The sequence below is a fragment of the Equus quagga genome, chromosome 1 (assembly GCF_021613505.1).
Source record: "Equus quagga isolate Etosha38 chromosome 1, UCLA_HA_Equagga_1.0, whole genome shotgun sequence".
Lineage (NCBI taxonomy): Eukaryota > Metazoa > Chordata > Mammalia > Perissodactyla > Equidae > Equus > Equus quagga.
The window spans coordinates 9,180,458-9,206,766 of record NC_060267.1 but is presented as its reverse complement, the minus strand read 5'-3'; the positions used below and the strand labels follow the sequence as shown (position 1 = coordinate 9,206,766).

At 34.9% G+C, this 26,309-nt stretch overlaps 1 protein-coding gene across 8 annotated transcripts in view; it reads left to right on the top strand.

Annotated features, from left to right (window-relative positions):
• SLC16A7 (solute carrier family 16 member 7) overlaps window positions 1-25,955 on the top strand; it is a 152,745-nt gene extending 126,790 nt beyond the window's left edge. For all 8 annotated transcript variants that reach the window (XM_046675506.1, XM_046675466.1, XM_046675522.1 and 5 more), the window contains 3 exons: window positions 17,848-17,991; window positions 21,030-21,842; window positions 24,978-25,955. In XM_046675506.1, the coding sequence (XP_046531462.1) occupies window positions 17,848-17,991; window positions 21,030-21,842; window positions 24,978-25,246 (1,226 nt within the window). In that variant the 3' untranslated portion in view covers window positions 25,247-25,955. The remainder of the gene's footprint in view (window positions 1-17,847; window positions 17,992-21,029; window positions 21,843-24,977) is intronic.
• Window positions 25,956-26,309: the final 354 nt, after the last annotated feature.

Sequence of the window (26,309 nt, the reverse complement as noted above, 5' to 3'; positions counted from 1 at the left end):
ATTATACAAGGGGCCGGTCCCATGGCTGAGTGGTTAAGTTCTCACGCTCTGGTTCTGCTGCCTAGGGTTTTGCCGGTTCTCGGATCCCGATTACAGGCATGGCACTGCTCATGAGACCAGGCTGAGGCGATATCCCACATAGCATAACCAGAAGGACTGACAACTAGAATACACTACTATGTACTGGGGGGCTTCTGGGAGAAGAAGAAGGGTAAAATAAGGAAGATTGGCAACAGATGTTAGCTCGGGTGCTAATCTTTAAAAAAAAATTAGACAACATTTCCCTAATCGTTTTCTAACTCTTTATTCTAATGAGTTAACACTAGATTGTATCTTCCTATTCCCTGATCCCCACCACATCTCTAGATCTTTGATCTGACCCCCTTCCAGCTGGCTAAATGGAAGAACAAAATCCTGTAAGAGAAGAGCATGGAAATAAGACATCATGAGCAAGAGGGTCAAGGTGCCTGGTTCACATATTTTAAAAGTAGATGATATCTGATATCATCAGATAGGTTCAATCCATTCTCAGATGCTAACCAATCAGATTAGGAATTCTCTGTCTCTGGGCTTAGATTAGGCAATGGGTAGGTGGATTTGTATAACTGAAAAGGGTGGAAGCAGAGGTGATCTTTGTGTAGGAAGACAGAATGGAGTTTCTTTCTTTAAGAGTTGCAAAACCCTTTCCTGTGCATTACCTCATTTGATCTTCCAAAGATCCTGTGCAGTAGTCACTAGACCATAGACTGAAAACTCTGAATTACAAATGTGATGTGATTACTTTAAGTCGCTAATTTATAGAGTCACTTCTAGGTTTGACCATAAACCTTTCCTGATTTTTTTTTAAAAAGCATTACATCAGAGTGATTGTGCTGTGTGGTATATTACATACAGACTTCACTTTCTATCACACACAGCATGTCATCTTTTGTGTCGAATCTGTACATTTGACACATACAACCTGCAGGTAAACTTTTAAAGCCAGTATTTTGTGTAATTGCTATGGGGTATTTTATCTGATCAGTAGGTGAATTGACCGGGGTTAAGATTAAAATTCTCTTTTGTGTGTGTGTGAATTCTCTTCAAGCCCTTTATACTTAGCAAATTAAAACTAGACATACTCAGTTGAATATGAACAGGGTCACTAATGATTATCCAGTTTATATGTACAGAATGCATATTTGAAAATAATGTGTAAACCACTGTCCAGTAGGATGAGTTTTTAGAAGTATTTCCAGATCCGACAGATTTAACACATTTCTCAACTGTGATAATTATCCATCATTGTTGTGGTTCCATATGTACATTCCTGTCCCGCTATTTTAAAATAAGTCTGTACTTCACAGTTAACTGGTTCTTGGGCATCTCCTTATGAAAAATAAACACATCTACATTTGTCAGACGGCTTTAGGATAACATATTACTTTAATGAGTATTTTTTTTCATTTTTGAGTCTTCTTGTTGCCATTTTTAAAGCTGTCAGCTTTATCATATAATTTGATTTAAAAGATGTTCTTGGGTTAATCATCAATTTTTATCGTGACTCTTCTGGATGGGTTTTTTCCTATTTAAGAAATGACTTCTATATATTCTAAAACTAGGTATATTTTAATTTGTTGTGTGATGATTACTAGCTATGAATATGATGACAAGTATATACTTGGAACTTTATCCTTCTTCAGAATCATAAAACTAAGTAAACCTCCTATCGTAGTATTTATGATAGAGTGTAATGAATATCTGCTAGAGTGCCTAAATTAAAATCTATCCGTTTATCTATCTGTTTAATTATTTATCTACATACCTGCCTGTCCATCCGTAAAGATCCATTTTTCATATGAGATTATATTTTTAGAAACATTCATCATTAAAATACTACCCTGTTTTCTTATTCACTGAATAAAATTCACTTCATATTTATGGGAATTTTTCTTAATACCTCTTGACCATAATTATGGAATTATGAAATTATAAATTTCACTTATGTTTCATTGTTTCTCTACAAGTTATTAGACCAATAAAAAAAATCCAGACTCCAAAAACAGGGTACAATTTTTTTAAACAGATAGAAATAGACATCTCTCTAGAGACTTATGGGTTTAAGACACAACAGGAAATATTTTGTTGGATAAATCTGGGATAAATTCGGAGGAAAACATTTTAATTCAGAATGCTTTGAGGATCTTCCTCTGAGTGATAGTATGTTTTGGGGTAAATTACGCAAATATTGAAAACTGTCTTTTTGGCAGAATTATTTTAGGTCAGTTCTTATAAACTCTTTGTTTCTTCAGTTGTACTATTTACTAATATTAGCATGACATTAAATCCAGCATTTATGTTTTTCCAATGAGATTTGTGGATCAGAAATAGATGGTCTGTGTTCTCAGTGGTCATAGAGAAACTAAATATTATGTTTTTGTTAGAACCCTGGAATTTGTCCAATTCTGTGGATCACATTAATTTAAAAATCATAGGTTTTAGTAGCTAAGAAATACATAGACAATATAACTCTGCTATTCCAAGCACAAAACAATCCAGACCCAGGTTTTGTGAAACTCAACTAAGTCTAAACCTAAGACTTTTATTTATATTGCAGCCCAAAAATACTGTCTTTTCTAGAAGTAAATCTAGATTTTTGTTTGTTCCTGAAATATTATACCATTTGGAGGAAACTCTTTGAGGAAAAAATATAAAAGCATCTTACTTTTCAGATTTTACTAAACATACGACCTTGTGAATACATCTCTAGGCCCTTCCAGGGCCTTGCAAGGGACCCATGTAAGCACGGGGCTCAGGAGCTTAAGCTGCGTTGGTTTCACAGTCAATCTACATTTGGATATAGTAGAAAGATATGAAGCAAGAAGCAGATTGGTTAATGGCTTCATTATCATCAGTTAAATATTTGGTCACATTGCACATGGGTTCTCCTGTTAAATATTAAACGAACTGTATTTTTAACCAGCTGGTTCTCAATACTTCCAATATTTAATTCCATTTGCAAAAAGTTCACGTGTCTTGACAATATGATCTTTATTGCAGGGATTACTGCAGAATGTCCTTGTGTTGGCAGGTAGAATATTTGAAACCTTTCTTGATCTTTACAGCCTTCATTTGGTGCAGCTTAATCAGGGTGAGTCCCAGGGGCACGGAACTGTTCATTGTTAAGTAATAAGTAAATAAGATTGAGTTTTTTCTTTTCCTGTATTGGAAACATTTGGGCCCTCTTATTGTCTGACAGTAGGTTTCTAACTCTTCATGTATGGGGGTTGATAGATTTACTACTTAAGTTCAACTTGCAGGATATACAATTGCTTTGTTATTTGTAATAGAACATAAAAAATCTCAATGCGCTTGTGATTCTCTCACTGGTAATCCGTATTATAACGATGCAAGAAATAGTGATTTACCTTAAACTGTTGCATCTGAGTCTCTTTATTCAATTCCTTTACTTCCGTTACCTTTGTTTGGCTACCATAAATTATTTTCTTTTTCTTTTTAACTAGTCATAATGATAACAAATCGTAGTATATAGTTTTATTTGAAGCATGGTATTCAATAAAAACGTACCATGAGTACCTGTGTGTATCAATGAATATTTGGCATTTGGCATTTCAAGTTAAACACTAACTGTTTCAAGTGAAAACACACATTCCTGGCAAGAAACAGAAGAAAATGCCTCATGCTGGGGCATAAGTCCTAGGAAATAACAATACCAAAATGCCCATGAAACTCTTGGCAGGGCTGTACATTTTCACGTGCTTCTCTACGTTTCCTTGGTGTCAAGCCTCTACACACGAATTCAGAGCATTTGCATGGTATGGGGGCATAGCTCCAATATTTACTCAAAGTCCTGAAGGTGGTCATTCCATGGGAGGAATAAGTAGGATGGGGCTTAGGCAATGTTGTGTTTGATCTTACCAGTTTGCTCACTATATCCTTTTAAGGGGCTTCTTTACTTCTTTGGGCCCCACCAGGCTACCATCATATGGGATGTATGGTGCACGTAAGCTCCAGTTGAATTGTTCTCTAATGTAAACTGCCTCAAGGGAAGTAAATGAAGAGGGTCTTTACCAATCGACTGTCTTTTATGAATTGTCTGTAACTGTGGAGTCAAACTTGCTCTGTCCTTTTGTTGTTGGGGAAATTCCACAAATTCCACAAATCGTGTGTTTTAAGCCAGAATGTCATGGATGAGTAAGGAGCCAGTCTCCTTGTACCGTGTCTTGGAATTCATCATGGGAAGCTTTCTTATTGAGTTGTTTCATTCTACCTTGAATATCCAAATGGAATGTCTCAAGATAAATTTATATTTACATTTCCTTTATTTTAGTATGTCTGTAGTTATGACTGTGAATTGGATGGAAGGTTTTATAAAATTTTGAGAAATTGTCTTTGTTTATGTATTATTTCTATGCATGCTTAAAATTAGCCAGTAACTTTGCAAAATGTCCACCAGAGACACATTCACTGTCAAGCAACCATTTCCAGAACTCAAATCTGTCTGGAGATTTTTTTCCGTGAATTTTTTCTCTGCTACAGATTTTTGTACAAGAAAAGAATAGAAATAGTGACTTCTTTCTGAAGTGACAATGGAACCTAAATACATAAATGATCTGATGACCACTGTCTTTCATAAATGAACTTAGGAAATTCAAAAAATAAATGAATGAATGAGCATAGGACCGCAAAATGATAAATGTTGAATTTAATCCTTATTTGAACTTATAATTCTATTATTTATACATCTGAGAATTATTTTCATGTTTTTAAGTATTTTTTTTTAAAGATTTTTTTTTTTTATTTTTTTCCTTTTTCTCCCTAAAGCCCCCTAGTACATAGTTGTATATTCTTCGTTGTGGGTCCTTCTAGTTGTGGCACGTGGGACCCTGCCTCAGCGTGGTTTGATGAGCAGTGCCATGTCCGCACCCAGGATTCGAACCAACGAAACACTGGGCCGCCTGCAGCAGAGCGCGCGAACTTAACCACTCGGCCACGGGGCCAGCCCCTGTTTTTAAGTATTTTTAATCCCTTTTTTCTTTATTTTCAAAAAGCATTGTGTATAAATCTAATTATTTTTCAATTTTCTTGGATGATAAGGCACTACATATTAAAGAATTATTGTGATTGAGCTTCAATATAATAATATTACAGCAGATTTGATCAAAATAAGATAATTATTAAACTAAAAGTAAATGTTTACTGGAAAGGTGTCTTTTAATGAAATGAATGGGCCTGCTGTGTATCTACAGATGAATATTCTTTATTGCTACCAAAGCAGGTACAAGTGTTAATCTCAATTATATTCCTTTTTTGTTTCGTTTTGTTCCTGTAGATGTAAGTACTGAGTGACTTGTTCACATAATAAAGTTATTTAACAATAGAAAGTACTTACGTTAGCAATATCGGTCAGTTCTTTGAACTTGCCAAAAATCACATAAGGATTTATCATCAAAAATTGCGATGATCTATTAGCTAACAATTCAATAAAGTCTTCCCTCAATTTATGAAAAGCAGAAAGTTGGAAACCATCTCATTTACAAAAGGATTATTTTTCAGTCAATAAATTTCTCAACTTCTGAGAAGTTTACCAAAAATGTTTCCCAAAACTTACCAAATGATAACTATACTGCTCTTTTATCATTTAGAGGCATATTTTTAATCCAATAAGTTCATAAATGGCAGGGAAATTAAAATATACACCTTTTTCAATATAGCACTTGTGATTAAAAGTTTTGCCGGTCTCATGCTTTCAGTATATATCTGTGAAAACGTTGGAGATGCAGACTTAACCCACTTCACTGTGTGGGAAAACGATGCCCTCTAACTTAATAAGCAAAGCCAGTCCCTGCTCTCAAACGAATCGGCTAAGTCAGATTTAATTTCAGTCAGAAAATGTCTGAATTGATTTTTAAGTTCAAATACACATTTTAATATGCATTTGAGGCTTATTGTAAAAGCAATGAAAATCAACTGTAGGATGCATCTGGTAAAAGTTAAATCAAAATTAAAATGATATTGATCTGATATATTTATGTAGTTTTGCAAGAAGCTTAAAAACAAGAACAAATCTATAGTCTATTTCTGATACATATTTTGAAATAATTCAGTGTAAGATGCACTTAAGACTATTATTTATTTATGAAGTAAGAATATGACAAAAGACAATATTATTTTAGTAAATATGTACCTGAAAGTGTTTTATGAGTCAGGTGTAAATATTCAGAAATTCTTCACTTTATTTTTATGAATTTAATGAAAGAGAAAAGTATATGCTGCTGAAATATAGTTGATCCAACAGCGACCTTACTATTTGTTCATGAGTTTAACATAAAAATTTGGTACCCTAGTAAACATTTCACTTAGAAAAGAATAAGCTTCAGAGATTTGAACTGCTCTGGCAGCTCAAAGGTACTTTTCTTTCCAATTGCCGACATGTCCTAAGAATGAGTAAACAGAGTGGCTGAAAACAGTTCATTTAAATTTTGAAACAATCATCTTTAACAAACATTAACTTTTACCAATGCTTTCTTTATATTGTTCTCATCAGACTCTCCCTCAAGAGCAGTGCATTTTATTTAGACTAGAAGAATTGAAGCCATTGAACAAAAAGTGCCATCACTTCTGTTACTCACACTACAATATATATGATTTCTGAATGCTTAAAAATAAGACCCCAAATACTTCATGTGTAAAGCCCGCATTACCTCCAACAGTAATATGCATAAGACAAAGGAAGTCAGGAGGCTTCATAGTGGGTTTGTTTGGGGGGTTTTTTGCCTTTATTAATCATTAAAAAGATCTAAGAAAACTCTCCAGTTGTCTCTTTGGTGCCTCGGTGGCTTTAACACCTCCGAGCAGTGGACTTTTAGGAAAGCAGAGGGAGGAAAGAAGAACCTAAGTGACACTTGGATTAGTGCGTATGGAAATTGTGGATTGAGATAATTGAATCCCCTAAAAGACCAACACCAGTATATCCTTTGGAAAGTTTCCGTTCTCTCCAAGGATAAGTACGCCTCAATTTGAAAACCACTTGTGTAGAGAAGTTCCAACTTGCTGAGTCACGCCACTGTTCTGTCTAGAATGTCTTCCCTCTTATCCACTAAGTCCCCCTGACTCCTGAGGCAACCTTAAGTGCTCCTTTCTCATAGCTGTCTTGAGACTTCTGTAATAACAATATCAGATTGCAGATTTCTCTAATTATTTTCTTATGTGTGTGAACCACCCTTACTTACTAAACTCTGCGTTCCTTTAGAGTAAGTTCCCCCCCGCCCCCGCCTTAAGGGTGGGGTAGGGTCTTTTTATCTCCAGCAACCAAGGAGGCACTTAAAATGTGTGGTACATATACAGTATGATTGAATAAATGAATTCCAGAACAAAGTACCAAGGCATAGGATCACCCAACATTATCAAGAAAGCTTAAAAAACACTTAGCCTAGCTGTTGTCAACAATCATTCGAGTGAACTGAATTCTTCTTTGACAGAAATAAAAACCCTGTCTTTTTCTGAGAGCCTTTTTAGATGTGAGTCCCTGCTTGTCTTTGAAAGTTATGTCTCTATGACTGCTCAAGCATAGGTGGATCAACTGACAGTTGGAGATATTCAGAGATATGTCCATGGTTGTAGAACCATGTCCATTTTTTTGCTATCTTACTAAACCACATTGCCATTTATTCTTCATTTCTCCATTTGAAACAGGAAACTGGTCATGTACTGCATAATTTGGGGAAGAGCACCCCCCTCACTACCTTCCCAACAGAGTGCTAAACATCTCATTTTTGGTGAGCAATTAATTAATGAAGTCAATTATTCTTATTAACTTAAATAGGAATGAGCTGTGTATGTTCCAGAAGGATGAGACTCACTTGCATCTGTGCTTTTCTAACATTCTTTCATAATCATGTTGTTTTTTAAATGATATAAATAAAATTATAATAAATGTGTCATGAGTGATGACTGTTAATGCTAAAATAGCAGAATCAACAGAAGGTAGAGAAGCTGATTTAGCACTTTACCTAATAATGAATCTGCAGATTGCATGTTTATTGTAGGAAACAATTTTTGACAAGTAATGTACTTTGATTTTTAAGAAATGTAAGCCTCTCCAGTAGGCACTATAGCAATTAAACTTAAAAATAATTTCAAAACCAGGCCAGAATTAGTCATGTAAGGAATTTATAATTTGACATATTTTAAATTGTAGCTTTTAGTTTTTAAGTATGTGAAATTGTCTATTGGAAAATCGTAGGATTAAAAAAATCATAAATATCTGACTAATCCTCAGTTCTTAAGTCCTTCTACAATATTCTTAATATGTAGTCACAGTCCCTTCTGCTTCAGCACTTTAAGGGCAAGTAAGTAATTTAAGAATGTCTTTCCTATACAAAATCAACCTTTGGTAACTTCTGTCCAGTCTAATAACTCTCTCAATTGAAAGTTTTCCAAATAATGAAAGGGAGCTATTATGTTTTTCCTAAGTCATCTTTATCCAAAATAAATATATACATTTTCTTCAACCAGTCCTCATATAACACTGTATCAAGTGTTCCTGTGTGAAAGAACTCTCCTCTGCAGATAGCCTACTTCTATTTCTCTAGCCCAGAGGATTTCAGTGGAAGCTTAATGGAATTTGGGATTGGACAAAATATTGTGCTGTGGGTCTCGCACACTGCAAGAGGTTTAGCATCTCTGATCCCATCCACCAAATACTAATAGTGCTCCAAATTCCTGTGCGGACAGATGTGTTCTCTAACATTGCCAAACGTCCCCTATGAAGAACAATTTTACCTCGGTTAAGAAGCTCTGATGAGCAAAGAACTTGAATAGACCTTTTTCCAAAGACATACAAATGGCCAACAAGTACATGAAAAGGTGTTCAACATCACTAATCATAAGGGAAATGCTAATCAAAACTGCAATGAAATATGACCTACATTATCGGAGCTTGTTTTTTTTAATTGTTTATATTTAAGTGATAGAGAACTTGTGACTCCAAGTCAAACATAAAAATGTTGACCTGGGTGGGATCTGCCAATCTTCATCAGCAGACCCCTAGAACGCTTCCTATAATCTTTTAATATTAATCTTTACCATTCTCCTACTAGACCTATTTGCCCTGAATTCAACCCATATTTTCCATGTTGTATGGTAGAATTTCATTAGAGATAGGGTATAATGTCTCGAAAAAGACCAGTGAGCTATTTTCTGTTATTTCTTTGGCCTAAAAGCACAGAAAGAAATGAGTTTAGCTTTAGTTGATAAACATCCTGAGTTCTATTGATCACAGCTTCCTATTCTAGGTTTTCTTAAAAAATCCTTTAATAATATATTCTAATTTGTTGCTATAAACCTTCAGAATTTATGTCAAACCCCTTAATCTATGAAAAACATATTTTTGTTTGTTTCTGAGGAATGGGTTTGTATTTCCCTGACTCTACTTTTCTCTAACATCTCTCTGTTCTTCCTACCTCATCTTAACACATTGATTGAATTCCCTTATCAGCATCTATCAGTGCTTAGAGATATTCCTTACTTCTCCATAAAAAAATCTTACTTTTCTGAGATGTGACTCTCCTGCCTTTCAAGCATCTCGGGTGCTGCGCATCCCCTTGTCCTCTTCCTTCTCTAGGTCACTCTTCATGACTAGTTCTAATTCCCTCAGCTGTATTATCATCTTCTCTTGGGATTCCATTTCTTCTCCAAAAATCCACAATTGCCGTCTATTTTAGTCATCTTAACCTTATTTTGTATTTGTCTAATTTCTTGCTTTTCTGTATCAAAGGATTAATGTACTTCTCATCTTTTGGTTTTGGTTTGAACTCACATGTCCGGACATTTACAGTTACTCCTTTACTTTTGTATTATTTTGTTATTTATATAATATATATATTTATAATATATATTAGGTTATATATATTATAAATATATTAAATATATATAATATATATTAAATTAAATATATAATATATTAAATTATATAAAATTATAAATATATATTAAATTAAATTTAAAATATATTATTTATAATATTTTGTATTATTTTATATTATTTCCTACATTCTGTCTAGCACTTTTAAAAATCCTTTTAAAACCAAAATATATTGCAGATACCATCCTCTTTTCCTTATGTATTGCTACCAGCTTTCTTCTGAAAACCAGTGTTCACTGCTCACATGTTCAGCCACTCCTCCTTCCATGGGTCTTTGTTGTAGGTGCTGTTGCCCCAGGGGGCATGTGGTAGTCTTTGGAACTTGTTGATTCCTCATTCAGAAAGATAAGAATGGGGTACACCATTTATTTGTTCAAGAGTGGGTTTTATTCATTCGTTCATTTATTTATTTGAGACCTGCTTTGTGAACACCAGTATAGCTGGATTGACTCATAGAGGTTCTAGATGATGCCAAAGGATATAAAATTTATCTTGACTTTTTTGATAATATCGTCTCCTGGATTAATAGCAACGTTATATAGATTAGAACATATATGTCCCATGATTAATAATACAATGAGATTTCAGAGACCATTCTTAACCTTTCTTAAAATTTTATTGTGAATTAATGTGTATGTAAATGTAAAGATAGTGTTTTATGAAGAGGTTAAATATAAGCCAAATACAAAGGCAGGCATATCTAGACAATGTCATATATTTTATCTAAACCCCCATGAACATCAGGACACCAGTAAACCCTTGTCAAGTTCTCATTTGATTTATGAATGCACACAGTACAATAAATTTATGATTGCCACTTATGTCAGAAAACCTATAAAACAGCTATTAAACAAAATACCCAATTCTTCAAGTATATTTGAATAACAGCTTTTCAGTTAGACATATGACGATGGTACCTTCAGGCATCACATTCTCATGAAAACATACAGAGGCATTTTATCACTTTGTAAGACTGAGGAAATCCTTTCTCAGTAGTCCCCCGAAAACTTTACCCTATATAAATTGCCCCAAAATGCTCATGTTCAAATAAGTATCTGGTAATAGGAATGGTGCCATCATGATGGGCTTATAGTACTTATGATTCACTCCCCAAGAGTTAGACCTGGGGCCTCACAGATGAGGTTAGGTATAAAACAAAACCAGGATTCAGTTAGGAGGAAGGAAGGAAGGGGGCATGGCTCTTGGTTAGAGCCCAAGCTCAGTTTCTGCAAAACAGTCTTACTGTTACCATCTTCCTAAAAATTATTCCAAAGAGCAGGGAATATAAAGTATAAATTTTGTGTAATGTATATTAAATGTAAATTTTTATTTTTAAAAATGAACATCCTACATGTAAAAGAGATTTAATCATTCCTTCCAGGAAAAATGACACTTCACAGGAGTGTACATAGCTACCATAGGCAGTTATGGCAGAGTGCTTGAGCAGTCCTTAATACTGGGATTTTACTCATCAGTTTCCTTATGTATGAAATGGGAATTAAGTAATAGTACCAACTCTTAGCGTGATTGTAAGGATTAAATGTGATTTTATATGTAAAGAGTTTAGAAGCATGCCAAGTCCTCAAGAAATGTTATTTTTATTATAATATAGTCATTGTGCCAGCCTTAAATGAGTGAGAATGTCTTCCCTGGTTAAGAATAATGTAACCTACAAACACCGAGGAAGGGCCTGGCTTCTGTCCTTGGGCATGAGGGTTAGAATTATCACTGTCAAACTCTTTGATTTGTATTAAAAGATTTTGATAGGATGTCGATTTCTCCACTTTCCCATCCCATCCCTCATACAAATAGGATGATCCTCCCTTTTGAACAGCTTGAATGATGCCAGGTTGGAGCAATCTGAATGAACATAGAAATGGAAGGAGTTCACGTAGAGAGAGGAAAAGATAAGGAAATATAAAAATAACTATCTTCTCATTAAAGTAAAATTCAAGAACTTTTCTCATAACCAGGCCAATGGCAGAACAGGCATTGAGATACTTGAAGAAAGAAAAATTTTTAATATAGAAGGTATGGAAAATGAGCTCCAGCTGTATAGGTGTATTTTAAAATAGCATTTAGTACCTCATTAAAGTTTGGTAGCTTCATCGGAATGGTGAGAAGTCTCTCTGGGTAGTTGATATACCTGCAGAGACCTGAGTATGAGAAAAATAAATCAATTATATATAAAAGGGCAGAACATTCCAAACAGAGGGAACAGCAAATGTGAAGAGGAGCTTGTAGAGCATCTCATCCCCGTACCCTCTCACACCCTGTCATGCCCCAAGTACACCTACCATGTTAACTGACCCCTTTCTTGATTTCTACAACTACTCAACCACTCATTCACAACCCTCGTTTGCCATCTTATACACTTAAAATACTAATTAAATGTTGAGTGAATATACTGTGAATGTCGTCAGCTGACAGAAAGATTCATCTTTTGTAGAGCTACACAAGCTCTAAATCAAACTGGGGCAGTGATCATTGAGCATCATGCTAACTGAAGATGATTTACCTGGGTACCATTTGTATCTCCATCCTTCGTAAAAGCAAATGCAGTGGCTGCTTCCTAATTACCAGGGACTCTCCCTTTCTGTTTTTTCCCTGACCTTAAATGAAAGGAGATCACATGGAGAGAGAACCAGGTGGATTTTCAATCCCAACTTCAGTGCAGGGATAAACCTCAGGCAAACAAGTAGTTAATGCAGAAGCTCACTCCCTCTGTCCAAATTAAACAGCAACAGTTTTCTAACTCAGAAAATCTCTTTGAAAAATCTTTCAAATTTAGAAAGCCTCTGTTAGTAAGAAAAATACTATGGTAGTAAACTCAGATAAATTTCTATAATTGCAAACAACTTTCTCCCAGTCCCGCACTAGTGCTTTTTATCATTTGATTTGACAGGATATCACATATACAAATTTGAAATAAAGCAAATGAAAAATAAATTATAGCAGTTTATCATTTCTTCTGTTAGGGTTTATGCTATGCATAAAACTTTTGTATAGCTCAAATTGATAGTCAATTCCAATTCATGGTTTTAGATTGATCAAATATATTTTATGAACTGTTCATTACATAACATACTCTCCAAATTTTCTCACAGCATTTATCATGTACTCATGCAATATACAAAAGAAATAAAAGCAAGCACTAAACTAAAGAGTTCACATAAACATAACAGAATAGCAATACACTAAAGACTAGAGCAGTTCCTATATATGTAGGTCATATGTTTTTAAAATATTTAATATTAAAATATTAAAATATTTAACAAGAAAATCATCTATTTATAACTATATGCAAAACTCAAAATTAGCACTAGGAGAGAGATAGTATAGTAGTCATATTCAGAGTCCCCAAGACCACTCCTAGGTTTGATGATTTTCTGGACAAATTCACAGGACTCAACAATGTATTTTTCATGGCTATGATTTGTTACAGTTGAAGGATGCAGAACAAAATCAGGAAAGGGAAAAGCACATGGGATGAAGTGCAGAGGAAACCAGGTGCAGACTTCCAAGATCCTCTCCCAATGGAGTCACAAAGGATGGACTTAATTCTTCCAACTAGTTGTGACAACACATGTGAATGTTGTCTACCGGGAAGCTCATCAGAGATCCAGTGCTTAAGGTTTCTATTGGGTTACTGTCTCATAGGCGGTCTCTGTCTAGCCTGTATCAAAATTCCAGCCTCCCACAAGGAAAGCAGATGTTCAGCATAAACCAAATTGTTTGTAAAACAGTTTAGACACAGTGAGCCACTCTCATCAGGTAGGGAATGGTGGGAACACTTCTGAAATCCAAATTCCCAAACACCAGCCAAGAGCCAGCTTTGCAAGCCGGCCTTGCTAAGGATCACAGTCTCAGCCCTGCTGTGTCATCTCTTTTCTGCACGGTAGTTAAAAGTACAAGTGTGTAATCAGATGACCCTAGGCTCCTATCCACATTCTACCACTTAGATAGATGTGACCTTGAACAAGTTACCTAAACACTTTGCATGCCTAAGTTTTATCAACTGTTACATAGCTTATTAATTAGACAATCACATCATTGGATTGCCATGAAAATCGTATGCAATAATGCATGTACAATTATTAGCACACCAGCTGCAAAGAGAACTCAATAAATTTTGATTAATAATAATAGTGTATGTGGCAACTACCTTCTCAGAGCTTAGAATGGACTGTATGAACAAGACTGAAATGAAATAGAGATTAAATAAGTGTTTTGTTTGTGTGTGTGTGTGTTACCCACGTAGTTGCAACAGTGATTCTGAAAATGGGCAAGCACTCTCTGTAATTTATAAGAACCCACAAGAGCTTCCTTGCCAAAATAAGTGTTCTTTTGCTAAGTGTTATGGAGCCGCAACCGTAAAAGACAGAAGTAGCTGACAGAAGTAGCTTTCAGAAGACAAAGTAGCTGAAATATGGGGAACAATATTGTGATCCTTCCACTGCTCTCTGATGAAGCCTTCCTTTACAACCTCATAACTAGCGTGAAAATGACTATTATACTTGACACTAAAAATTTGGAGAAGGGTTGGAAAACTGGATCAGAAGAAATTAGTGGGTACATCAGGCTGATTTAAGTACAGTCTGATACTTTTGTGAAATAACACATTATTATTCTTGCACACTTTTTTTTAACTGCTTGACAAGCAAATAGAACAAATCATTTTGATGAACAATACCTTTGCTCTACTTAGATATGGGCTCAGATACAACTCCCGGCCAGTAGAAAATTTGCTTTTTTGACATAACTAATGATTAAACATCATGATTACTTGAAAAACACATGCTGAATAAAGACTTCTGGAATGATTGAATTAATAAATAGGTGAATGCGTGACCTCAAAGTATACTTAGGCCTAAGATTCATGAACAAGAGACACCTGTGAGGCTAGTTTATGTTTAACAAAAATCACGTGTGATGAGAATTCGTTTGTTTTCTTGAAACTTCATCTTTCTTGTTCATACAATAAACCAAGCTGCCCACAGGTTGGAGAGAGGTATTGGATGGTGGTGTGTTTTACATCTAATGTTAGATGCCTCCTCAAGCTAATATTAATCATTTAGAGATTCTTTACAAAATAAGTACATTTTATTCTATAGCATAATTTTAATTTTTATTCACAGCTGTTACAAAGTAGAAATATTTTATAAGCATTTGGTATTCAGGGGTTAGGAGCTTTGATTATTTCTAAATGACTCACTTGTAAAGTATGTCTTTTTTTGGCTAGAAAAAGATTATAGATGAATTATGTAAATATATCCCTTTCAGGATATCATTTAACTAAAATACATAATTTAAAATAAAATAATTCATTAAAATTAGAGCTCTCATTGCATCTTGACAGATGCCACTGTAGAAATTATCAAAGCCTCCTCAAAAAGAAAAAATGACAACATATCTAAATGTTTTCTTTAGTGGCTACCCTTAATTAATCACAGTAACGAAAAAAAGTCTTGATGTGGTTATCTCAACATAGAGATAGAATTTTTTGCTATATATTGCAAATTAAGTTGTGATTCATAGCCTATGTTCAAATTTAAATGTACACCATCTAGGCAAACACATTTATAGAATTTAGTAATCACTTAGCTCATTTGTTAGTTATCCAGGCACCACATAGAAAATGGTATATGTAAGGTCAATGATACCGAGAAGAGATCGTTAATAGTCCAAGTAATTAATAAATGCCTTTGAATTCATTGTGATAGTCTAGTATTTATCAAAGCATCCATCACAGCTCTTCAAATAACTTGCTGATTCTTTCTTCTGGACTATAATACATTGAGGATTATAGTTGTGTTTTTATTATTTTCATCTTTGGCGGCCATCAACCAGCTTTATACTAGGAGCTCAGGAAATATTGCCTTGAACTGACGTGACATAAGCTGAATTGAATTGGGAAGCAATTTTGAGAAAAGGAATCCACACCTAACTTCAGTAATTAATACAAGTCAGTTTATTCTGACTCTCCCTTTCTCACAAAGGCTATTTGAATTTAGCTATATGCTTTCTAATAAAAATTCTCATTTCCTAAATCACATATATATTATATATAAAGCTATATTATATATTATATATATACATATATACACATATATATACGTAATTTCTTCAGGTGAGTTTTACCATACTAAGGACAGAACTCTATTCTTTCATACCATCTTCTACAATTTTCGTTGATTTTTTCCTCTAACCCTTTTGTTTTTATAGAGCTATTTTTCATATGGCTCTTTTTAGTTTTATTTTGTTTGGTATTAAATGCAAAATGTGGTATTCTGTTTTTGAGTTTTCTTTTCTAAATTTATATATTACCAATATCCTTTCAAACGAATTTGTGCAGTAATATTAAATACTATTAGGCCAAGGTTTTATTTCAAACTTATAAAGAGTAAAAATAATAAGTAGTCATATGAAAGAATAAGGCTGTATTGATAAGTAAATCTCAATGTATTTTAAATACTATCTATCTAGAAATTCCCAAGTGCAGTGCAACAGCACGTAGCAAATTTTAAAATTACAATATAAACTAAAATTAATTTTATTTTTTTGGCTAAATTTTGGACTGAGAACACTGACCAAATGTAATATTTTTTTCTCAAAGCAATGTCCCTAGTTTCAGATGAAATATAATTTTAAGTTGAGGAAATGTCAAAGCAAACCATTTACGCATTGACAGGTCTCATAAGATAATATGGATTTTCCTTGAATCTAAGATACCCTCAGTCGTTAAGTTGCACCATTGTTTGATGTACCACTAAAGAAAAAAATGCTGCCCATTAAAATAAGACACGGCACTTTCTTAGGCTTTTATTTTGTAATTACCAAAAGAGCTTTTTTAGGCATAGGTAAGCATAGATTATTTTAATCACTCCTGAATATTTTATACATACACACACACATACATTTATGTCAGAAAATGTAGGTTAAATAAATTGAGTAAGGCATTCCTAAACCTTCTTCCTATTTAGTGTCTGGCTTTCCTAAATTACTTTTTGAGTCAGAGTCCTTAGTGTTCGTGTTTCACCATAAGATTGTTCTCTGTGCCGATGAGGCAGCAAATCTGAATAGATATCCACCATTTTCTCTGGTAATTCCATCTAAACTACTGGACACATTCTGTAAGTTTTGCTGGTACTTTCTTGACTTTGCCAGAATGTGTCAACAGAAGATTTTTCAGATAAAAATCAGGATTCATATCATATTCCTTTTCAAATGGTCTTGAAATGGTTTGATTGAAACGTGAGGTATCACCATTGTCCAGCCAAGCCACAGAAATAACCAAATTCCAGCATGCTTAGGTCATGATAGCTACATTACTACCATGACTGCCACCTGATGCACAGGGATTGTTGAGACCATCAAGGGTAAGACATCCTTATTTCTAATAAGATATGAAAACAACGGATGTCTTCGAATCGAAGAAATATGGTATTAAAGAAAAATCACAGTGGTGTATAATAGAAAAAAAATGAGCTCTAATTAAGGGCATATATGTGTGTGCTCACACACACACATTATTCTAGAAAACAAAATTCTAACACAGACAAGTCATTTTAATCCCTAGATTTTTGTTACATAAATTTACCTGCATTTGTTAAGATATTTAGACATTTTAGCTATGTCCCATTGAAAACCTCTCCTATCAAAAGTTGAATGATTACGGTCATAACAAACTATATGTTAAACACTTTTAATTTATTATTTTATGTGATTTCATATATCTGATTAAAGATAACCCGTCAAACTGATGGGGAAGTATTGAAAAGTCCTCATTATATTCCATGCAAACTGATATTTTTCTCTGAACGTTAAAACGTGCTTTCTCAACTTTCAAAATGAACAGATGTTAAAAATAAATAATAAATGCCCCAGCCACTGAATGTTTCTTGCTCTCCTCTCCGCCTCAGGTCCCGTAAGCAGTGTTTTGGTGAATAGGTATGGGAGCCGGCCGGTGGTGATCACAGGAGGTCTGCTGTGCTGTTTGGGGATGGTCTCCGCCTCTTTTAGCACCAACGTGGTAGAGCTCTACCTCACCGTGGGATTCATCGGAGGTGAGCGAGGTTTCGTTTTCAGCTTTTTCTCTTCTTAACATTCTGCAGTTGACAAAGCTCTGTAAGAAACACGAACGACAGAAAATTTTTTTTTGTTTTCTTTGAATTAACTTGTTATATCGGATGTTATCTTAAAGTATTTGCATCTAGTGCATTGAAATACCAGCTATAGAATGGCCAGTCCGACTCATTTCAGGAAACGGACAAAACGAGTTATCAAACAAGTGTATTGCCGTCATATAAAGGTCAAAATAACCCAGCTTTGTTTGTTTTTACTGTTTTAATCTTTACTCTTCAGCCAGTTAAGATGGTACTGTGGACACAGACTTTCTGGCATAGATAGCTTCATTGTTTTTTAATTTATTTTTTGTTACTTATTACCATTTAGAGTATCCGAATTATCACTCATAATTAACTCATAGGTTAAAAATGATGCCAAAAAAGTTTCTGGGTGCACTGTTTTCACTTTAACAATAGAATTGTTGTCTGTGCTCTGATCAGCGGTCGAGCTCTGTGTCAGTGTCCCTTCTTTTCCTTCTTAAAGGATTCCAACAGTTGGAAAGCCCTGTAAGACACATTTGCCACTAAACACAAATGTGTTTAAATGACATCCTGTCACTTGATCATAGTTGTTAGACTCAAACTGACCTGAATATGTACATTTGAAAACACTATTTTGTTAGCCTCAACAATAAATTGCGTTAAACAAATCTACACTCAAAGTTTTAAAAAAATTAGACTTCAGGATATAAAGAAATTGAATCTTTTCCTTATGTCCACAGATAAAAAGGTAAATATATTTCTCTTTTTGTAGTGATTTTAGATCAGTGTAAACTTGCACCTATGTTTCATTTGATGAAAAAAAAATTAAATGTATTAAAACCTTATCACAGTAACAGTGATGTTAAAATTTTTCTCTTGACGACTCTTCCTTTTTGATTGGGTAAAACACCTTTTCACGTTGTAGATGAGAATCTTTTTATATCTAAGAATTGTCATAGTGGAGAGAGTGCTCTTTGCTTTGTGCCGAAATACTATGTATTGCATTTGGCCATAGAAGTCAGACTGGGCCTGCAAGTAGATGTATTAGGAAAAGATGATTTTGATCTGACTGTGCCACAAATGTCAACAGCGTTACGTATTACTCTGACTTCGATTCCATTCCTTTGGGTCTTGAAGGCTTTGGTGCTTCTAGAGTCAACCATTATATATGTTTTATAGCAGGGCTTTATTTCCGGTAATCATCAACCAATACTTCTCTGCTCTCTGAAATCAGACAGGTCTAGTTGCTAAACCCGACTCAGCACGTATAAGCCATGTGATCATGAGTAACTTAACCTTCTTATCCCTCAGTCTCTTTGTCTTCAAAATGGGGAAAATGATAACTCTTTGGGAGCTGTTGGAAGGATTGATGTAAAAAGTAAATATGTAGTACTTTACAGAGTGCCCAGCCTTTTATTACTTTTAAATAAATATTAGCAAATAATAATAGTCACAATGCTGTTTATATAACATGTTACAGTTCTAGAACTTACTTGATTTGGGCAAAACGCTTTTTTTGTGGTTGAAGGAATTGGAGCTCAAGAAGTCTGTTTGGTCCAGGGGTATACATAGGCAAGTAGTTGAAATAGGTTCAGGTCTTTGGATTTCAAATCTCACTTTTTTTTTCTTCTTTTTTGCCATACCAGAATAGGAAATAGATGGCCACTATCTCCTAAAGAGAATTTGGTTTAGCATCTGAAGGCAGAATTCCAGGTGACAGAATAGGGGTTGGGGAGGCAGCAGCATAAAATAAAGAAATTTGAACTTTGACACACAGTTCCTGGGTTTTAACTTAGGTTCCTCCGCTTAGAATCCACGTGGCCATAGGCTGGTAGTTTTCTTACCGACAGGTTGTATCTAGCTATGCTTGTTCTGCATCTCTCACAGGTGTGGCTGAGGTAGAATCAGAATGCTCCCCTGTGCCTTTCCGCAGCATCTTTTTGTTCCTTCAGGTCAACTTTTAGGGACCCTCCTACTCATGGAAAAACCTTTCTATTAAAGGTTTGGAATGAGTATTTTGTACACGGAACTGAGTGTCCCGGAATCTAAATACTTAACGACTTTGCTATACTGTGTCATTTACATCAATTAGTAAATGCAGAGGAATTCTTGCTTCTATAGCCCCTAAAATAATATAGAATAATACCAAGGCTAAGGGGGAAAGAGAGGTAGTTTACATAAATCAATTTTATGTACTTCTCAAACAAACATTCACTACTATTGCTAAATAGTCCTTTGGCTAGCTCTAAGAAGGAATTCATTTCTCAAAGGTGATTCTCAACACTGCCGAGGAGTTCCCTAGACAGTAGGAACTTTTGACTTATATAAACAATCAGCTTTAATCCAAGAATTAAGAATATATTTCAAGCAAAAAAAAATTTATTTTTTTAGTTAGCATACGTGTGCCTCTGTATTTATGAAATAGGGAATGTGAGGGATACATACCATGAAATTAACGGCATGAATTTATTACTCTTTTTTATTATTTGCATGGTTTTGAAAGAAATATCTTTGAGGGTTTGTTAGGTTGTTTATAAATGATAACCTGTTTAGTCTTTTCACATTTCTTCAACTCTGAAAAGGAAGTATTCACATTTTAAATGCATTCTTGCCCACAAGAAAGAAATCTATTCTGTATATGTGTATATAGGTATAGAGAGTTTAATTTATCTGTGGAAGTAATTGTAATTAAGAACTAATAATTTTGTCCTAGTTTTAGCCTGTTCTGATTATTGAAACATCAGTAGAAGTTCTTGGCTTTATTTTTGTGCTTTAAAATGAAAGGAATATGAAGCTGTCATACATATCCTATCCAGTTATGAGAACCTTTCTGTTTATCTGGAATTCTATTGATATTTACAGTTATCAAAAATTACTGCCTGCCCTTGCATTTTCAGTTCTGCCTTCCCCACTTGAATGTACGTTTTGAATAGTAATTGCTTTTGTGACTGGCATAATGTGTTTGTGTTTTTTGTCCTTTTCTTTTGTTTTTTTAGGTATAGGTCTAGCCTTCAACCTGCAACCAGCTTTAACAATCATCGGCAAATACTTCTATAAGAAACGACCCATGGCGAACGGACTTGCCATGGCAGGAAGTCCTGTTTTCTTAAGTACCTTGGCTCCTTTCAATCAGTACCTTTTTAATACTTTTGGCTGGAAAGGAAGCTTCTTGATTTTGGGAGGTATATTGTTGAACTCCTGTGTGGCTGGGTCCCTCATGAGACCCGTTGGACCCAAACAAACTAACAAGGCTAAAAATAAGATTGGCATAAAAGCAGATGAAGCAGAGGCTAAGAAAAGCCATAAGAAGTCACTAAGCGAAAAAATTAATAAGTATTTAGACTTCTCTCTTTTTAAGCATAGAGGATTTCTGATATATTTATCCGGAAATGTCATTATGTTCCTAGGGTTTTTTGCTCCCATTATATTCTTGGCTCCGTATGCTAAAGACAAGGGGATTGATGAGTATTCTGCAGCGTTCTTGCTGTCTATTATGGCTTTTGTTGATATGTTTGCTAGGCCTTCTGTAGGATTAATAGCAAACTCCAGATTTATCCGACCCCGAATCCAGTACTTCTTCAGTTTTGCGATCATGTTCACTGGAGTATGTCATCTCTTGTGCCCACTGGCAGAGGACTACACAAGCCTGGTGTTATACGCTATATTTTTTGGCCTTGGATTTGGGAGTGTTAGCAGTGTCCTCTTTGAAACTCTCATGGACCTTGTTGGTGCTCAAAGGTTTTCCAGTGCCGTGGGACTTGTCACAATCGTGGAGTGTTGCCCGGTTCTTCTTGGCCCTCCTCTTGCCGGTAAGAATATTTCTCATCAAAGGAAAGCAAAAAGCATAAATTAATATCCATTAGCTGAGACTTTCTTTGTCGTGTATAACATAGTTTGTAATAATAAATACGAATAGCCTAAAAGACTGTGGATATGTTAACTTTAGGTTTTTTATGTATTTTTAAATTCATAATTTGGCAATTTTGGACCTAAATTTGTTTCAGAGCCTGGACCTGTGAACATATGAATTTAGGTTAGGCTGATAATTAGTAGCATAATTTTTAAGCTTTTACCCATATCCAGTTGTTTTGTGTTTTTAAAAACGTATCAGAAAAATAAAATGCCACTTTTTCATTGGTAAGCAGATTTCTCTTCTGCTTGTATTAAAATGAGTCAAAAGTTTAAAATAATGTTCTTAAAAGGTCAGGATCTATTTTCTTATTGGAGTACATTGGTTATGTTAATTTGGAACTTGTTACACCCCAAAGGAAAGAATGCTTTTATATCACTGATAGGAATATAGGAATATGTGTGTATACATATATGTATATGGAACGCAGGAATGAAGGGAAATTCATTTAAGGTCATTTTTTGATCAAATACTTATATTCCATATGTATAGATTGTAAAGATTACCTTTAGATTTTAAGATCTGAGATATTTTTAATGATGCCTATAAAAAAAGCTGTGCGAAATTACCCAACCAGGAGACTAAGTAAAGGCAAATGTGTAATCATTTTTGAAGTTAAGACTTTGTTTAGTCTTAGACTTTAATGTTTTAAATATTAAACACTTTTTGCGAGCCAGTCTTTTCCAGTAACACCGTATGTTGTCTCGGTTAATACTAATCTTGGGCATTCACCTAGACCTGCGGCCTGCCCCCTGGTGGTCACAGTGACTGCGGGGGGGGGGGGGGGGGGGGGCCAACATAAATGTTTCCATGTGTTTTAGTCGTGACCTTTCACCTTTTGCTTCTTGGCTTGGTCAGGAATGAGCCGTGTAGTTGTTGACTTTTTCTGTCCACCAGGAGGCTGGTATCGAGCACGGATGTTTTGGGTGGTATATCTCTCAACATGAATATACCATGGCACCAAAACAATTTTCAAAGAGTGAAAGCCAGCAGACCTTATTTATCAGCCAACTGATTTTTTTGTATAAGACAAATACAATTGGCCTGTCTTTTCACACAGATTTAGTTTTATCAAATGGGTTTGGGAAGCCTATTCATTGGCAATAAAATTTTTAGTATCAGCAGAGAAAATTGTTTTTCACTGCTATGGTGGGATGAAAAAAAATCAAGTCAGGTCAACAGACACAGTGGGTGGGCTCAAAGGATGAAAATGAGGGAATCTGATTTACCCACTCCTACCTGTGCTGAGAACCTGTATTATTAACATTTACATCAATTTCAGGAGCCTTGAGTGTTTATTGTGTTATTATTGCCAAACCATTGTACCAGTGGTGGCCATGGTAGTAATTGATTTGGGGCTCCTTGTTGAAGCTCGCAGACCACAGCCATAATAGATCCATGTTTTTGTTCTGTTTCTGCCTGTTGCTACCCCTGGTTCTCCTTGACTGTTAGATGGTTTCTCCCCTATAGCATCAGGTCACTGCTGGACTGCTGTCTGGCACAAGTAGGCACTCAGCAAGTACTTCTGAATGAATGAGTGTCATAGTTACTTCTTACACAGTTGCTGCTGCTGCTTCTCTGGTTAGTAGAGCAGTGAATGGTAGGGAGAGCGTGATTTTATTTCTGTTTTTTTAACCCAAACTTTCCCTGCAGCCCTCACAAAGAGCTGAATGAAGCGTTAGTTCTGGAAATCATATCTGGATTCTTGATGGTGCTAAAAACTTCCCAAAACATTTAGAAAGAATGTTGAGATGGCAGCCCAAAGTGATACTAACTCTGATGGGGCCGTAGACTGAATGTTTCCATATTTGGAAATGTAACAATCGTTGTATGAATAGAAATACTTGACTACAGTTAGAATGGAAAATTAAATTATGCAATTTTTATTATGTTTATGTATATGTCATACTTACTCAAATGAGCCTTTCCACCATTTACCTAATTAAAACAGGAAGCTTTGTTTAAATAATTTCACAAGTAACTAAATTTAATACTGAGCCACTGACTAGATTGCGGTCAGAATGCTAAAAATTCTGACTAAACAAACAGGTCTATATCAGAATCATCTGGAATATGCATATGATAAGTAATACAGATTTGTATACACTAAAGTTTGCTGATACTAATTATTAGGAATTAGGTACCTGCATAAGCAAGAGGCAAAACTAAGTATCAACTGAAACATTTTTCAAAGTCAATAAACCTTCAGATTATATGGCACCAGGCTAGTTTTTAAATGTCTCAATAATCAAATGGAACAAATACTTTCTTCCTGATTAGTTTGGCCTTAGTAATTTAGATTCAGGTAAAGAAAAAACTGTGATTAGCCCAAAAAATGAGATGACACTTAACCAAGAGCTTTGGTTAAGCCCGTTTGCAGAGTAGTTAAGAATATGAGATTCAGACAGACCTTAGTTAGAGTCCAGATTCTGCCACTCTCTGGCCATGTAATGGTGGTCAAAGTACTCCCTAGTGCTCTTGCAAGGATTAAATGAGACCTTACAGATAAAGTGTTTAACCTAGTACTGGGCACAGAGAAAACATTTAGTAAATATTATGCCCTGCCAGGAACCTTATAAAAGCCTTTGGGTCCTTTCCTAATGAATGTAATTTTTCCCTCTTTGTTGAAAAGATTGGAAGCATAGAAAGATAAAGCAATCTCAATGTGTATGCTATAAATAAATTGATAAATATATCTATCTCTACACATACAGAGATCAAAAATGTACCTCACACATGTATATATTTATGAATATATACACAAACACATATATATCTACTTTGTCTTGGTTGTACATTTTTATTGAATTTCAATAAATTTGACACACTGGTAATGTAGTGCTGTATGTGCCTATGCATGCCTTTACTATGCATATATAAAAGTCATGATCTAGAATATTATTTTCTTTGTTAAAGTCTCATTTAATATTAAATAAGAAATAGGTATGCACTTTGGGGAAGAGTTTATTTGAAAATGCTATCATTTTATGGCTGTTTTATTATGCTATCTTACAAGGTATTCTTTGTCTCTTAGGTAAATTGGTGGATGAAACTGGACAATATAAATACATGTACATAGCCTGTGGCGCCATTGTGTTCCTATCCAGTGTGTGGCTGCTCATTGGTAACGCTATAAACTATCGATTGCTTGCAAAGGAAAAGAAGTTGGCAGAAGCAGAGAAGAAGATACATAAGCCTGAGTCCACAGAATCTGAACCCTTGAGCAAACCTAACCATTCCGATGTTAATGTCCAAAGCGCGAGAACAGAGGATCATCCCTCAGAAAGAGAAACGAATATTTAACAAGAACCGCATCTCTGATTTCAGTGTTTATGACTCTCCTAGGAGTATTTCTTTTTTTCAAAATATTGGAAAGGTTTTTAAGTGAAATTTGGAGTCATAATTAAGGATGGAGATGAGCTTTTCCTCAATGGCAAATTTCAAATGTTTGTGTTTTTTAAAACTTATTTGGGCAGTTAACTGTTGAGATGATGCATGCAAAGCATCCACGCAATGGATTTATTTCCATACATGACTCTGGTTGTGGTGGTTAAAATAATTTTAAAGTCTTCCAGTGATTTCCAGTCTTGGTTATGGGGACTGAATCCCAAATGCCTGGTTTAAGTAGTTAGAAGGAGTGTGTTTAATCGTGTAGGAATATCCTTTCCACATTTCATTTGATATTAAAGTATGAAATGGAATTGAGGGAAAATGAATTTTCGCCTCATGCACCCACCCACCCACATGCACACAGTCTCACAAACTTACGCACATGCACACAGAGTATCTGGAGAACAAAAGTTCCAAAAAATATTATCACCCTACTTTTTTTTTTTACTTAAAAAAACATCCATGGGGAAAAAAAGAAATGTATTATATCTGCCTTCTATTTTACAGCGTGGATTTTAAAGATAAGAACATGGGTGAAAATGAGGGTGACCTTAATTTGAAAATGCAACTAACTGCTGTAAAAAAAAGTGTTTGCATTTATAAAATAAATTTTAAAAGAACACTCCATTTTATACCATTATTTGATTTGATTCATCCGTGTACATGATTTCTTTGAGAGCGGCCATTAGTACCTGGTGCTAGAGAATAGAACTCTCAAATAATTTTCAAAATTCTGACCTAATATGTAAATCAAATTAGAAGCCTAAACAACTGCTAGCAGTGGCCTATGTCCATAGATTTTAAAAGGATTTTAGTTAGTAATCCAGAAAGTAATAACCAAGGACTTCTTTTAACCAGAACTCAATCCAGACTCACTGTCCTAGCGAGACATCAAAGTGGAGTCCAACGGAATCCTGGTTGACAGGTGTATAAATTGGCCGCATTCTGATTTCTCCCAGCACACAGCCATGATTGC